The sequence below is a fragment of the Trichogramma pretiosum genome, unplaced genomic scaffold, assembly GCF_000599845.2.
Source record: "Trichogramma pretiosum strain Unisexual culture from Peru unplaced genomic scaffold, Tpre_2.0 scaffold4, whole genome shotgun sequence".
NCBI lineage: Eukaryota > Metazoa > Arthropoda > Insecta > Hymenoptera > Trichogrammatidae > Trichogramma > Trichogramma pretiosum.
Genome location: NW_019641688.1, coordinates 1284260 through 1300368, shown reverse-complemented (window position 1 = coordinate 1300368; position 16109 = coordinate 1284260). Strand labels below are relative to the sequence as shown.

Here is a 16109-nt window from a genome sequence, read left to right as displayed (position 1 = left end):
ATTGATCGCGATCATCGAAAGTGGTGTTAATACGGAAAAGAGTCGTAGGCGTCGTACTCCTCCTTGTCGAGGAGGGCAGTCACGGCCTTGGTGGCAAGAGGCGCGGTCGACTGCGCGGTTCTGCGCGGCGATCCTACGTCGACCACGAGCACCGAAGGAGTTTCCGTGGCGTTGGAATCGGCAGCACTAGCACCAGCAGTAGCAGCAGCGACAGCTGGATGCGACGCATTGTCGTCGGTCTTGGCCGTCGCGACTTTCAGCGATTCAATGACGAGGTTCGACTCGTGCTCCTCGTGATCGTCCTCGTCGTGCTCGTCATCGGGTTCCTCGTGCTCCGAGATCGGCTCCTCGTCGAACTTTTCCGACTGCTCATGGTGCTGATGGTGGCTCTGATGGTGGTTCTGATGATGATGGTGATGGTGATGATGGTGGTCGTGGTGGCCGTCGTGATGAGGATGATGGTGGTGTCCGTCGGCCAGTTTGGCAGCGTGAGCCGCCGCTGCAGCCGCGTTGTTCTGAGCCACCTGAGCCGCGTGGGCGGCCTCGAAGTTGGCGTGACGCGCCGCCTCGAAGTCGATGCTGGCCAGGTGCAGCTGGTGCTCGATGGCCGCGAGTCGAGCCTTGGCCGCGCCCACCATAGCCGTCTGGGCGGCCAATTCGCCCGCCGCCTCGGAAGCGGCGGCCGAGGCGTGCTGCGACGTCGCTTGGGCCGCGTTCAGGGCCGTGGTGATCACCTGCAGCTGGTGCGCGGCCTGCTGAGCGGCGTGGGCCGCGGCCGTGGCTGCCCGCTGGGCCTGCTGCAGCTGCAGCTTCTCGGACTCGAGGGCCCGATGCGCGTTGTAGGCCTGCTGCTGCAGTCCCCGATAGATGATCTGCTTGCCGGCGAAGGCAGCGGCGGCGGTGGCCGCCGAGAGACCCGCCGACTGGCCCAGCCGGTTCTTGGCGACGTAGGCCGCTTGGGCGGCCGCAGCTGGCTGATTTTTCTCGAAGGTGTGGGCCTGCGCCGCTGCGCCTCGGGCTATGTTGACGAGGGGCCCGCCCACACTGTAGCCGACCTTATGGTGGTGGTGATGGTGGTGATGATCGGCGAGATCCGTCAGGTCGTCGTGGCTGGCCGAGGCGATCGGCTCGAGTTCCTCTTCGGTTCCGGCTTTCGCGAAATTCACCGATTCGTAATCCGCCAGAGGCTCCGACTCGTACTTGAATTCATCGGCTTCGATGGCTTGATCGGCTTGACCGTGCGACTCTTCCTCCGTATTGGAACCACCGAGTTGGACCATGTCAGCCTGAAAATGAGAAATCAGTATTACACTCGTCTTTTTAGAAGATATAAATAAAAGTAGACGTGTATACCTCGCCGAGAAACATGGGTGTCTCGTGGCCATTGTCTCGAGTCTCTAAATGCGTCTCGATTCTTTCGTTGCGATCGATCTGTGGGCTGCCGATCGGCTCGAGCAGCTGGACCGGACGGCGAGGTCCGATGGAACGATCGTTGCCGGGCCGCACGTAGTTGTCGCTCGATTCCTTGTGATCGATGATTTTCAAACTCACCGGGGGACAGCGGAACGCGATCAGCACACAACCTGCGGCCAACAGTTCTAAAATTTTCATGACTTTCCCGAGAGAGAAAAGCTCTTCAAGTGCCTCGAGTCGAACTTCGATGAAAAATTATTACAAGCCAGTAAATAGTAACGAGCGATCCGTAGCACGAACGATCGTCGACTCGCGAGCGCTGTGGGGCGCGTTCGGCACAGGATCGCGCGCAATCCCTGTCGATATGCAGGCGAGAGAGAGAAAAAAACATGTTTATAGGAAATGCTCTCTTGCATACTTTTTTCTTCTTATCATAAAGCGAGCCGCGCGTGGCTAGTCTTTGTGTAATAATAGCGATCTTTTAACACGGGATCGAATGGCGTATTCACGCCTGAATAAAGACTGCAGCAGCAGCGGAGGCTGTGTGCATCTATGTTTGTGTAGTGCGCGAGCTCGCGAGTGATGATGGTGCATCATTTTCACTATGCACTCCTTCCGTGTTTGCCTATTGTATTGCGCGTTGGTCCTCGAGTGATACTCGCGGGGGGCGGCGGCCGTCGCCCGATGCCCATTGATCTCGTGATTCGCATGCTAGCCAGCGCATATCGGGTTGGGGAATGATATACGGCTTATATAATACCGATGCCTTTTTTTGCGCGCTCTTCTTGCTAAATAACGATCATTCCTTGTCTGCAATGACACGTTGTGTATACGTAATCCGAGTGCTGTGCTCTGATTTTTCAAGATATTGCTGTCACTACGTTTTATTTGAATGAAAAAAAGTTGCAGCTGTAATGGTGAAAGTTTACTGTTAATAATTCTGACTCGGCAAGGAGTGCGAGACGCAAGACCCTAGAGCTTCTGTATAAATTGACATAAATAGATGATAAAGTGTGATTTATCATCACTAATGGGAAAAATATTTAGCTTGATTATTTTGTGTTTTTTTGTAACAAAACAGTTTTCTTCAGTTATAATTTTTCATACTGATCAATATTAGTAAATCATTTTTTACATTGCACATTTCTTTTATATGAATTAGTTTGGAAATTATTGCATGTTCAATGAAAATAAATGTATCTCTAAATAAATAATTCTATGTTTTTCTATGTTTCATTAAATACTTTCCTTTCGATTTAATTCGAAAACCCAGAGGGAAGGCTTAGAGAGATAAAAGTTAATACTTGAATGTAAAAATTTTATGATTCTAATACACAAAGTAATTATTAATTCACGCTCTTAAAAAGTGATAATTTTAAAAAAATCTAATTTTATTCCAACGACAAATCATAGCTAAGAAGAGTAAATTTTTTCAGTTCGATTGGAATTTTTACCGATTACCGGGTACGATACGATTATAAACTTTGTATTTTCTTCTGTTTTTGAACTGACGCGCAAAGCTCGACAATGTTTTGTGACGTCTGGTCGCTACCACAGAGCGCCATCCGCCGTCGCGTGTGATCTATACATAGATGGATTTGTAGCGACAAGATCAGTCGTAGTTCAAAACCCGAGACGAGTAGACCCCAGCAAGCAGTAGAGATTAAAAATCTTTGTTTAATCAGTACTCAGTGATATGAGAGACGATAGTCCTATTCTATCCGTCTGCTTGAAAACCTAATCTGTACAATTTATTTAACACGTGGGCCTAAGATACCATTCTAAGGTGTATTTGAATTTAAAAATTTAGTCATTTCATTAATTATGGCAAATCAAACTGTCACAGAAACGGAATATATTCGTGATACCAATCCACAGGATTTGGTGGAAAAAATTGTGCAGTCGAGAATTTTAAACTGTACATTTTGGAAAGAGGAATGTTTTGGCCTCACAGCAGCACTGCTCGTCGACAAAGCTATCAAATTAAGATTTATAGGTGGTGTTTTTGGTTGCAATGCTCAACCAACCCCCTTCATATGCCTTGTTCTCAAGATGCTCCAGTTGCAGCCAGAGAAAGATATAATTGTTGAGTTTATAAAAAACGAAGACTATAAGTATGTTCGAGCCTTGGGGGCGTTCTACATGCGTCTCACACGGACAGCTTTTGATTGCTATAGGTATTTAGAACCTCTGCAAGCAGATTACAGAAACGTATGTGAGCGCGTCCAGCATAAGTCGGCCACCCCGCGCGATTACGGCATTTTTGGCCGAAAGTGTCGTATGTTTAGCTCGCTCGGAAACGTTTAGCAAGAGTCAGAAAAAAAATCGAAACACATAGATCGATCGATTTTTTCCTCCTCTTTCTATTGGTGTAGCTTAAAAAATTCTTAAAAATTGATTTTGAGGTTAAAACTCGACTTGAATGTTTAAGTCCATTTTCCCAAAAAATGTATCCTCCGATTGCAATTTAAACCGCACCAATCGAAAGAGGAGGTAAAAATCTATCGAAAATGATGTTTTCCAGGATGGAGAAATGATAAGAACTATTAAAGATATCGAGATGAATAGCGCGGGACGGCGCGCGTGGGCCTGTTTTCCTGCGTATGTCTTTTCGACTGGCTAAAAAAATGCTGAAAAAATAATTTAAACACGTAAATCGATAGATTTTTTCCTCTTCTTTCGATTGGTAATGTTAATTTTGAGGTCAAAATTAAAATACTAGAAGAAATATTGACTTAAAAATTCAAGTCAAGTTTTGACTATGAAAAAAATTTTTGGGAATTTTTTTAATAACACCATCAGAAAGAGGAGAAAAAAATCTATCGAATTACGTGTTAACATTATTTTTCCAGCATTTTTTAAGCGATTACGAGCGAGTCGAAAAGACAAAGACACGGCGCCGCGCGTGTGCCGCCGCTGGCGCACGGAAAACAGGTCCGCGCGCGCCGTCCCGCGCTATTCTTCTCGATATCTTTAATAGTTCTTATCATTTCTCCATCCTGGAAAACATCGTTTTCGATAGATTTTTGCCTCCTCTTTCGATTGGTGCGGTTTAAATTGCAATCGGAAGATACATTTTTTGGGAAAATGGACTTAAACATTCAAGTCAAGTTTTAACCTCAAAATCAATTTTTAAGAATTTTTTAAGCTACACCACTAGAAAGAGGAGGAAAAAATCGATCGATCTATGTGTTTGGATTTTTTTTCTGACTCTTGCTAAACGTTTCCGAGCGAGCTAAACATACGACACTTTCGGCCAAAAATGCCGTAATCGCGCGGGGTGGCCGACTTATGCTGGACGCGCTCATGTATCCAGAATGGTGAAGGAGAATTCAAAATTATCACAATGGATGAGTTCATCGACAACTTGTTCAAAGAAGAAAGATCATGTAGTGTACTTCTTCCCAGACTACAACTAAGACACGATTTAGAAGAAAACAATAAAATAGAACCCAAAGTATTTGTAATAGATGTTGATATGCATGAAAATATTAACAGTTCTGAAGATGACTATATTCCATCAGTTATGATTAATAAAAAGAGGAGGATATGATATATCGGCGGTGCTTGCGAAGAAAGTCTCTTTTTTAAAACTGCAGCATGATAGTTTTTTGATGTTAATTACTCCGCTTTTTTAGATCTAGTCATTACAAGTTTTGGGAAAAGTTTGAATTCCGCATTTTGAAAAAAAGAGAATTTCTTTGCTACAGGAATTTGTCTGCATTTAAAAAAGAGATAGTCTTTGTAAGCACCGTCGATATGATCTCACCAAATAAAAAGAAATATGGTAGAGACAGATGGCTATCTCATTGTAAAGATAGGAGATCTGAATGGATAAGTATATCTAGAAGAGATAGAAAAGTAGTCCCAAGTAATTGAGATAGCAAAAGAAAAAAAGAAAGAGAAAAAAGGAGAGAGAAGGAAAGACTTAATGAATATGAGTATTTAATTCTGTAATTTTATAGTGTACATTTTTGTACACTAATTGATATAGTATATTATGTAAAAAGTGTTGTATACCATATTTTTTAACATTTCGTGCGTAGAACGTGGTTTTTGTATCACTGATAGGTTATAAAAACCATTGTTATACGTGCAAATGTTTTACGCACGGAGTGTTAAAAAAATATAAATTATAGTAGAAAAGATTTTAAAACATGGATTTGGCGTTTTTAAATTCAATGCCGATCATACAACTTGTCATCTAATTATAAAAATACAAATAGGTTTCTGTTTAGTGTTTCTTGCATATTTTTAATTATGCAATTTTTTTAATTTTATGAACAAATTTTACATTAAATTTATCACTGAAATTTTTAATTTAATTAAATGTTTAATTCACCTGCAATTTTTCATACAGTCGATATCAGCAAATCAATTTTTACGTTAATGGATACATCATACTTTTTTCGTAAAAAAATATCATTTATATTTATATGAACTTTTAATGAAATTATCTTTCGAATTTAATAAAAACAAAAATATTTCTAAATAAGTATTTCAGTATGTTTAATTTTTGAGTATTTTTTATACATAATTAAAAGTATATTTGATTACTTCAAACATTTGAAGTTTTCTTTTCTTTATATCTAACAATAAATATTTCGATAATAAGAATCAACACTGAAAATAATTTTCCGATCACCAAAAGTATCAGATGTGGTGCAAACTCATAAATATCTGTACTCATAACACCAATTTCATCTTTGCGACATCTTGGTTTTTTCGACGTCCACCTTATTACTTGACGATGACGCACGCCAACTTCAGTCATCTTTGCAAAACTAATATTACAATTAAAATATTAATACTTTTACCTAAACTCGATTGGAAATGAAATTGTTGTAAGATTGCGTTTGAAGACTCAAATTTTACCTGACTTTTATTATTTCTAAAAATGTACAATTATTCGATGCTGCTAGTGTGCGAAACATTGGCTTCCCGATGTGTACCTCCATGAGTTCGCAAATTTCTCGAAAATTGAATGTTTTATCTATTATAGGGTAGCCAACGTCCGGATGAGTGTGATAAGCGAGTTCGCCATTTTTCACCAAAGGCATTGCATCCTCGGGATACATGAATTTCTTATCCTCAGGTACGGGCAACCAACGCTGCTTGTAAAAAAATTGCTGCTCCCAAGAGGGTAACCTTTGTACAAGAAAGTCAAAGTAGATCATCGGCTCTGAGGCCATTTGAAGATTAGTCCTAGATAACTCATTGAGAGAATCATTCATTTTTATGATTGGTTCGTTCAGACGAGCCGAAACAATGCTTGCTGAATAATAAGTGTAAGTTATGAAGCAAAAGAAAAGTAGGTGAATGTAAACGATTCTTGATGCATCTTTATCCATATGAATATTTGTACCTAAAAAATACATTTTTTTTTATTTCAATGGGTGAATAGTGGATTGAAAAATGGATGTTATCAAAAATCGAAATAGCGATCAAAGTTATTTTTTCGACTAAACAACTACTACCGTAAACTGACGATATAAGTCATTTTTCGCTAATATTTTGTGATTTCATTACTTTTAAATATATTTTATGGACATAGTTTAAACTTATTCTAACTCTTAAAGGTATTGAAGAATGCTAAACGAATGAATTTTTACCGTTTAAGAAGTAAAATTTCGTGCTTACATATGTTTTTTTAAATTTTATTTTAATTTTTTATTTATCTTTACCTTATACATTAAGTGTGAAAGTTTCAAAAAGTCTTTAGATTCAAAACAATTTCCGATTTTAATTTCTAGAAAAAGTTCTGTAGATTGATTTTAATAATTATTTTTATGGGACATGTATGCATTTTTAAAAAGTTTCCTAACACATGATACTTATATAATCGTAAGAATTTACAATTTTCTTACAAATAATGCTGAGAACGTTACACTACTAAAAAAATGTTGCAATGCTCTAATAAAGTAATATTGTCTAACAAATTTTAATTTAACACTTTTTATGAAATGTTACTTCAAAGTGAAAAAGTTTCATTTTTTTTCAAATATTACTTTAAAATGGGAATTACCTTGTTGGCAAAAAGTTCCTATAACAACAATAAAAGAATTGGAATACAAAGCATCCGACGTCTCTTTTCTTTCGTATAAGAATGAAAATGCCAAAATTGTCATCGATGACAAAAGGAATACCAGTGTCAAATACCAAGTTTCCATGGCAAAAGGCCTCAGAAGTTCCTGGATCTTGATGTCTCGCGGTTGTGGATTCCGAAAAATGAAGCATGTTCTAAAAGTTTTCATCGTTGAATTATATTGTCTTTGGTACAATATCAATTTACCTAAATGGCCACGTTGGATACACAAACTTGATCTTGCCAACTCTTTCGCTTGACATCATTATAGGACTACCAGTCAATTGAATTTGGTTGTACGACAAAGATCGCGATAAGGGACCGATAACATCACCTTTGCGCAATGTCTGTACTTCAGAAAACTGAAAACTTTTGAAAAATATTCATTTATATAGAATTCTATTACCAAATTATATTATATACACAATAAAACCGATGTATTTTACTAGGGCTGTGCGAGTACCCGAGTTTTCGAGTTTTACTCGACTCGAACTTGACTCGCCGAGTTCGAGTCGAGTTCGAGTAGGATGGGGAAAATTCGAGTAATCGAGTTTTTCGAGTACTCGCAATATAATTAAGTTTTAAGTAAATAAATGATGAATTAACAGTCTCTAGACCCCTAAATTTGTGTGTACATGCTTATAAGTGTGATGTAGTGAGGTACTATTAAATTATTTTCTTCTTCCAATCCAATCCGCTGCGAATATCACACTTTACACTAATAAGCATGTACACACAAAGGTGGTCTAGAGACTGTTAATTCATCATTCATTTACTTAAAACTTGAATATATTGAGAAGTACTCGAAAAAATCGGTCACTCGAAAAAATTCGAGTACCCGAAAAAACTCGAGTACACGACTCAAACTCGACGAGTCGAGATTTTTCGAGTACTGGCACAGATCTATATTTTACTGTTGTCAATACGCCTATGCTGCTGTGATGATGATTTTTTACCAGTAATGATACTATTAAAAATCTCATTACCACATTACATTTTTGACAGCATTAAACTGCAGAAACAGCTACCTGATGTTAAGCATATCGCTGAGGCAATTTAAAATGCTAAACCCAAATTTAGACAATCCATCCTTCGATAAGCTGTTGTAATCTTGAAGATAAACTTCCAAACTCATATTCTTCTTTTTTCTATACTTACTCTGTAAAAATAAAAATTTTATTCATACAAAATTAGTACAAAAGTAGTTTTTCTATCGATTTTTTTTTATGAACTTACTCCAAAAAATGAAACTTTCATAGGAATACCATTAAAATTAGCTCGTCTCCATAATTTGCTCTGGATCAAGTTGATATTCAGACCAGTTATTTCATCCCATAATCCCATATTTGTTACATTGATCTTTCCTCCTCCCTCCTTCCATGGATTATAAAGGTCAAAGAGATTAAAACCTCCAATCATTGGAATAGCCACTACAAAATCAGTAGACGTACCGAAACTTTCATCATTTACGAAATCCATGGCTGTTTCATAATTCGGGGAAATTACAAGCCAATGATGTAGTTCGTCATAAGCTTGTAAATTTGCTGCCTGGATGCAATGTAGAGATAGACTAAATAAAAAAACTATACTACAAACATAATTATCGTAAATCTCACTTCTGAAAACAGTAAAGTAATTTGGTCGTTGTCAATACAGCGTAAATCAACGACTATTCCTAATCTCCAATAATTGGTTTGAACTAATTCTTTCACGTCTAATGGTTTGTTCAAATTCACAATGACTGCTCGTATTCGTTTTTCGTTGAGACTTTTCATAAGTAATATATTATCTGAAAATATTGTTTATTACTATCCTAGTTGCTATACTAGTAAATAAATTTACAATTTTAACGAGTTTACTTGTAGTATTGTCACAATTAAAACTAGTGACGTCTGACACGTTTTTACTCATAAAATAATCAACGATGAATTCCTCGTCTACGTCGCCTTGAATTTTTGTCACATAGCACATTGTTAATAATAATTTAATCTGCATTATATAAATACTTATCGATAATATTGAATACATTACTTATAGTAAGAACTACAGTGTAAGAAAGCTACACTAAGTAAAAACCCGAAAAACAATTTTGCAAACATTTCTATTTCATTAGGCATTCCAGTTCCTATTAATAAAATTTAATGTTAGTATTATTGACAGTATAATGCGGGTATTGATTTTTCTTGCATAGAAATATTTTATCAAGCTTTGTTGTTGTTATTTTTCTTCTATGAATATTATATATCATAGTTTGATGTACAGAGTACAAATTTTTCAAGTCAATTTCCGCGAAATCTATCAGAAAGATGAGAAAAAATCTTGAGTATTCTTAGATTAAAAAGAATTCTCTATAGTTTGTCAAATTTGACTCAAAATTTTGCTAAAATTATAATTTTATTTTTAACTGTTGCAACTTTAAATTTATCTTGAGAAAAAAAAGCATATTTGAATGTAAAATTTTTCGCACTTTTAAAAACTGCAACAAAAAATAGGGGATCCTACTTGAAAAATCTTTTTGGTTTTCTTGCTTTAATCTCGCTCAAGTCGGTTCACTGTAACTTTATATTCAAGGTCAAAGTCAGGGTCACCACTGGGTTTCTTATCGAAAAATTCGTAGGGTATGTATTTTTTAATTTGCGTTTATATGCTCACTCCGTGAGATTTCCAGGGGTTCTCATACTTTTGCCGCGCCTTGCATGAGTAGTTTTCATTGAATTTGAAATTATGGTCTATGTATTTATTAACCAATGATTGCAAAAAACGTACTTGTTAGAACAATAAAAATAATACCAACGATATCTCAATGTCTATTAAATGAAGTCTGAACTAAAAAAATACACATAAAAATTCTGAATTCGACCCACGTAAAAGTTGATTTCCTTCGCGATGGACGATAAGGCTTACAACATTTTTTTCCTGCTGTCATGTAAAAAATTAATTTTTTTTCTCGTTGAGATTTTTTCTGCTAAATATTAAATGAGAAAATTTGAGTACAATATTAGTAGCTCGTTTCGTTTGAGTAAAGTATCCATTTGTATTACCGTTAATATTTAACATCAAGTCCTAGAACTTAATATGATTAAAAAACCATCAAAATGAATGTCGCATGACGCTGATAATTCCTCTCATTTTGTCCTCTCAATTTTTTCAGTTCCTATCGGGGAATCGTAATCGATGACATGTAATCACCACAAAACGCAAAGGTAGCTGACATCCCCAGTGAATTTAATGAAAGTAAAAAATTTAATGTATAGGTTCCGAAAAAATAATTTAAAAATTTATAATATCATGAGTTTCTTCAATGTTTTGTCATTTTGTAACAATACTGTGTAAGTTGTAGTGCGGAGTGATGCACTGATTCAATGTGGGCTTTTAGATTACTTGCCGTTAAATATTTTTTTCCACATGAATTCCACGTGATCGGGATACCTAGGCGCAGTTCCTCTATGCTTACTTTTGAATTTTTTCCCGCACGCATCAAGTGTATACATGGGTGATACCGTTGTGCATCGTCTTGATATAAGTTTGAAGATTGCCGTTTTTTGATATCGCAAATATCACATGCATATGTGACACCATTGAGCATTGTATCAATGTACGTTTGGAGACTCTACTTTTTTGTGTAAATATCTTCTCGAATGCATTACATGTAAGAGTTAAATCGTCGTGCATTGATTGAACATGCCTATGCAGATCACACTTTTGTTTAAATGTCTTTTGACACATCTTGCAAGCTTGGGTGGTAATACTATGTAGGGTACTTATACCAGTGATTGACCGCTTTCGACCAGTAAATGACCACTTTTGGATGTGCAATAATTATCGTTTTTCCTTATTAAATTATGATCAAACATAGAAAACAAGATGCATCGTTCACTAAAGAATTGAATTACGTCCATACAAATATATTTTTAATTGTTTTTCATATGATATTTTCTAAAATGGTCATTTACTGGTACCCGGTCATTGATTGGTCTAACTACCCTACCTTGTTGTTATGAGCTTGAATCTACCTTCGGTGTTGAATTTTTTTGTAATTTTTCTCCGTTTATCTTGTTTGTCGAGTACACAGTTAAAAAGGAAGTTAAGGTAAAATAAATTAAAGTAGAAAGTAAAGTAAAAACAATATAAACGGGTAGAAAAGGTTTTTTTTGGATGTCCTTTACAAGCCCCGTCAATTGAATGTATTGATGCGGCCCTTCATGCTAGAGTTACCTAGATAGTATTTTTTGATCACCTCGAATGAATGAAATATTCTTTTTCTTTAATCTATCAATAAATATTTCCATGATAAAAATCAACACTGCGAGTAATTTTCCGAGCACCAAAAGTATCAGATGTGGTGCAAACTCATAAATATCCGTACTTGTTACGCCAATGTCTTCTTTGCGACATCTCGGTTTTTTCGACGTCCACCTTATTACTTGACGATGACGCACGCCAACTTCAGTCATCTTTGCAAAACTAATATTACGATTAAAATATTAATACTTTTACCTAAACTCGATTGCAAATAAAATTGTTGTAAAATTGCATTTATAAAACTTAAATTTTACCTGACTTTTATTATTTCTAAAAATGTACAATTATTCGATGCTGCTAGTGTGCGAAAAATTGGATGAGCGATGTGTACCTCCATAAGTTCGCATATTTCCCGAAAATTAAAAGTTCTATCTATGACTGGGTAGCCAACGTCCGGATGAGTGTGATAAGCGAGTTCGCCTTTTTTCACCAAAGGCATCGCTTCTTCTGGATACATGAATTTCTTATCCTCAGGTACGGACAACCAACGCTGCTTGTAAAAAAATTGCTGCTCCCAAGGGGGTAGCCTTTTTAGAAGAAAGTCAAAATAGATCATCGGCTCCGTAGCCATTTGAAGATTAGTTTTAGATAACTCATTGAGAGAATCATTCATTTTTATGATTGGTTCGTTCAAACGAGCTGAAACAATACTCGCTGAATAATAATTGTATGTTATGAAGCAAAAGAAAAGTAAGTGAATGTAAACGATTCTTGTCGCATGTTTATCCATGTTTATATTGGTACCTAAAAATACATCTATTTTTACTACTTTCAAGTAAGTCAAGCTTGTATTTGATTTAAAATGGAAGTTACCTTGTTGACAAAAAGTTCCTATAACAACAATAAAAGAATTAGAGCATAAGGCATCCGACGTCTTTCTAGTTTCATATAAAAATGAGAAAGCCAAAATTGTCATCGATGATAACAGGAGTATCAGTGTTAAATACCAAGTTTCCATGGCAAAAGGCCTCAGAAGTTCCTGGATCTTGATGTCTCGCGGTTGTGGATTCCGAAAAATGAAGCATGTTCTGAAAGTTTTCATTCTTAAATTATATTGTCATTATGGTAGAATGTTAATTTACCTGAATGGCCATGATGGATATACAAATTTTATCTTTCCGATTCTCTCGGTTGTCATCATTACGGGACTACCAGTTAATTGAATTTGGTTGTATGACAAAGATCGCGATAAGGGACCGATAACATCACCTTTTCGCCATGTCTGTACTTCGGAAAACTGAAAACTTTCGATGAATAATCGATTAAAAAAAACCTTATTACTAAATTATATTGTTGTCTGCTTCGAAATGAATTACATAGTTTACCTAATGTTAAGCATATCGCCGAGACAATTTAAAATGCTAAACCCAAATTTAGACAATCCATCCTTCGATAAACCGTTGTAATCTTGAAGATAAACTTCTAAGCTCATATTCGTTTTCTTTCTATATTTACTCTATGTAACGATAAAAATTTTATTCATTCAAAATTATTTAGTAGTTTTTTTCCAAGTGTTTCAACCAACTATTTAACCTACTCCAAGAAATGAAACTTTCATAGGAATACCATTAAAATTAGATCGTCTCCATAATTTACTCTGGATCAAGTTGATATTCAGACCAGTTTTTCCATCCCATATTCCCATACTTGTTACATTGATCTTTCCTCCTCCCTCCTTCCATGGATTATAGAGGTCAAAGATTTTAAAACCTCCAATCACCGGAATGGCTACTGCAAAATCAGTAGACGTACCAAAATTTTTGTCATTTATGATATCCATGGCTGTTTGATAATTTGGGGATAATACAAGCCAATGATGTAGTTCATCATAAGCTTGTAAATTTGCTGCCTGAATGCAATGTAGAGATAGACTAAATAAAAAAACTATACTATAAACATAATTATCGTAAATCTCACTTCTGAAAACAGTAAAGTAATTTGGTCGTTGTCAATACAGCGTAAATCAACGACTACTCCTAATCTCCAATAATTGGTTTGAACTAATTCTCTCACGTCTAATGGTTTGTTTAAATCCACAATGACTGCTCTTATTCGATTTTCGTTCAGACTTTTTATGAGTAATATATTTCCTGAAAAAATTATTTGTTACTATCTGTAAATAAATTCATGATTTTAAAAAGCTTACTTGTATAATTGTCACAGTTAAAAGTAGTGACGTCTGATACATTTTTACTTATAAAATAATCAACGATGAAATCTTCGTCTACTTCGCCTTGAATTTTTGTCAAATAACACATTATTAATAATAATTTAATCTGCAGGATACGAAAACTCATCGATAATATTGAATACATTTCCTATCGTAAAAGTTACGTTGTAATAAAGCTAAACTAAGTAAAAACCCAAAAAAATATGTGAAATTCATGCAAACATTTCTGTCGTTTGTCATTCGTAGTTTCTAAAAATAAAACTTAATCCCAGTATTATTGACAGTATAATGCGAGTATTGATTTTTTCCGCACAGAAATATTTTATCAATCTCAGTTATGTTTCCTTTGATGATTACTACAATCATATTATGATATATGCGTAGTATATACTGAATTTTCAGGTTTTTGTGAATTAATTTATTGCTTAACAAAAGAATTTTGAAACCGTAGTTGACAAATGGACTAAAATAACACCTATTAATGAGGATTCCATGTCTATTAGAAGAACTCTGAACTTCAGAAGAAAGTAAGAGGTGATGATGTTACATAAATTGAAAATATTTATTTTCATCACAGAAAATACCGAAATTATGGCGCTGACTATACTTTTTGTCTTGCTATCATGTAAAACTTTTTTTTCGTTGAGTTTATTTCTGCTAAAAATTTAGCGGGAAAAGCATGTGTAATATACAGCTCGTTCCGTTCGAGCAAAGTATCTACTTAACTTATCACTAATATTTAATGTTAAAAAGCCATAATAATGAATGTCGCGTGACGCTGACAATTCCTCTTATGAAAAATTTATTCAGTTCCAATAGACGCAAGTAAGTAGTGATAGAAAGAAATTTAGGGCGAGCGAAGCCTGTTGAAAAGTGACATATAATGAAATTTAGAAAAACTTAGTTAACCAATATAATGAATGAATGTAAAAAATTTAATGTTAATGGAAAAGTAATTTAAAAATTTTCATTTGTAATATCTCGAGTTCCTCCAATTTCATTTCATTATGTAAATATTTATTTCATTATGTAATAGAAATATTTAAGTTGAAATGTCTAAGTGATGCACTGTATCGATGTGAACTTGAAGATTTTACTGCGTGTAAATATCTTTCTGCGCATATTGCAACGCATGGGTGGGTGGTACCAGTAAGTACCGAAACTATGTGGGCTTTAAGATAATCCTTTTGTGTAAATTTTTTCCACATTTATTGCATACGGGTGCGATTTTATTATGAGCCGAATCGGTGTATTGTGATTTCGTGATAATCTTTAGTTGCGTATTTTTTTTCCACAAATATCACATGTATGTTTGACACTATTTTGCACTGTATCAATGTAGATTTTGAGATAGGTTTTCGTCAGAGCTGAAAGATACCGCTCTGCAGAGCAGAGCAGAAAGATGTCACTTCGCACTCCAAGCAAAAAAATGCTGCCTCGGCACTGCGGGCAGCACGATGCCAGTTCAGCGCTCGATTCTCTAAGATGGTATTTCTGCGTTTCAAGTGACACCATGTTTATGTTTCATGTTTTAGAAGTAAAAATTTGATGCTCTTCCAGAATCTGGAGTTGGAATAAAAATAAAAGTTAAAGATGAAGTTTCAAACGCAGAAATACTATCCTATAGAATCGAGCGCTGAACTGGTATCATGCTGCCCGGAGCGCAGAAGTGGCATCTTTCTGCTCTGCTCTGCGGAGCGGCATCTTTTAGCTCGGGTATGATGAATTGATTTAGTGCTGTCTGTGATATGCTCGAAAACGTACTTTTGAACCAGACGTCGTAGGAAAATTTAGTTTACAGATTTGTAAACTAGATTGAATTCTCAACAAATATCTGTATGTGTGTGTATGTATGTGTGTAAATGTGTATAAATCTCGAGAACGGGTCGGGAAACTTGATACTCATTCTATAATTTGTTTGCCTAGAAACATGCTCAGTGTTGAAGAGGCGCTATCATGACTGTTTATGATCGTAATATTGACAATTAAGTCTTTGACGTCGAAACGAGACAATACCAAAAGTTAAATTAAACTCATTCATAATTCGTGATATTAAGTAGAACGATCCATTGGTTAACTTAGGCAATGACATGGATATTTGTACGAAAAAATCCAGAGTAGTTAGTGATATTTTCCAGG

General features: G+C 36.0%; 2 protein-coding genes across 2 annotated transcripts; one reads left to right on the top strand and one right to left on the bottom strand.

The window, feature by feature from the left end:
- The first annotated feature begins 3237 nt into the window (after nt 1–3237).
- Nucleotides 3238–4966, top strand: LOC106655998 (pre-mRNA-splicing factor 38A-like). The gene is made up of 2 exons (XM_014376609.1): nt 3238–3636; nt 4730–4966. The coding sequence occupies exons 1-2, from the start codon at nt 3238–3240 to the stop codon at nt 4964–4966; spliced, it is 636 nt and encodes a 211-aa protein (XP_014232095.1).
- A 3756-nt stretch (nt 4967–8722) lies between these two features.
- On the bottom strand, nt 8723–14167 carry LOC111694245. Its single transcript, XM_023461600.1, has 10 exons — nt 13947–14167; nt 13718–13890; nt 13338–13649; nt 13126–13256; nt 12883–13044; nt 12614–12828; nt 12132–12544; nt 9358–9487; nt 9115–9287; nt 8723–9046 (listed from the first exon to the last, which is right to left on the bottom strand). Exons 1-10 carry the CDS (start codon nt 14113–14115, stop codon nt 8723–8725), a joined length of 2202 nt encoding a protein of 733 aa, XP_023317368.1. The 5' UTR covers nt 14116–14167.
- Between the last annotated feature and the right edge of the window lie 1942 nt (nt 14168–16109).

Bases quoted from the DNA above. Each gene is read 5' to 3' on its own strand.
- LOC111694245 (XM_023461600.1), bottom strand. From the start codon at position 14,115: ATGTATTCAATATTATCGATGAGTTTTCGTATCCTGCAGATTAAATTA. The intron at 13,650-13,717 runs GTGAGATTTACG...CATTGCATTCAG, and splicing joins TTACTTTACTGTTTTCAGAA to GCAGCAAATTTACAAGCTTA. The intron at 12,545-12,613 runs GTAACTTCCATT...ATGTATTTTTAG, and splicing joins AGGAACTTTTTGTCAACAAG to GTACCAATATAAACATGGAT.
- LOC106655998 (XM_014376609.1), top strand. From the start codon at position 3,238: ATGGCAAATCAAACTGTCACAGAAACGGAATATATTCGTGATACCAAT. The intron at 3,637-4,729 runs GTCCAGCATAAG...TCATGTATCCAG, and splicing joins ACAGAAACGTATGTGAGCGC to AATGGTGAAGGAGAATTCAA.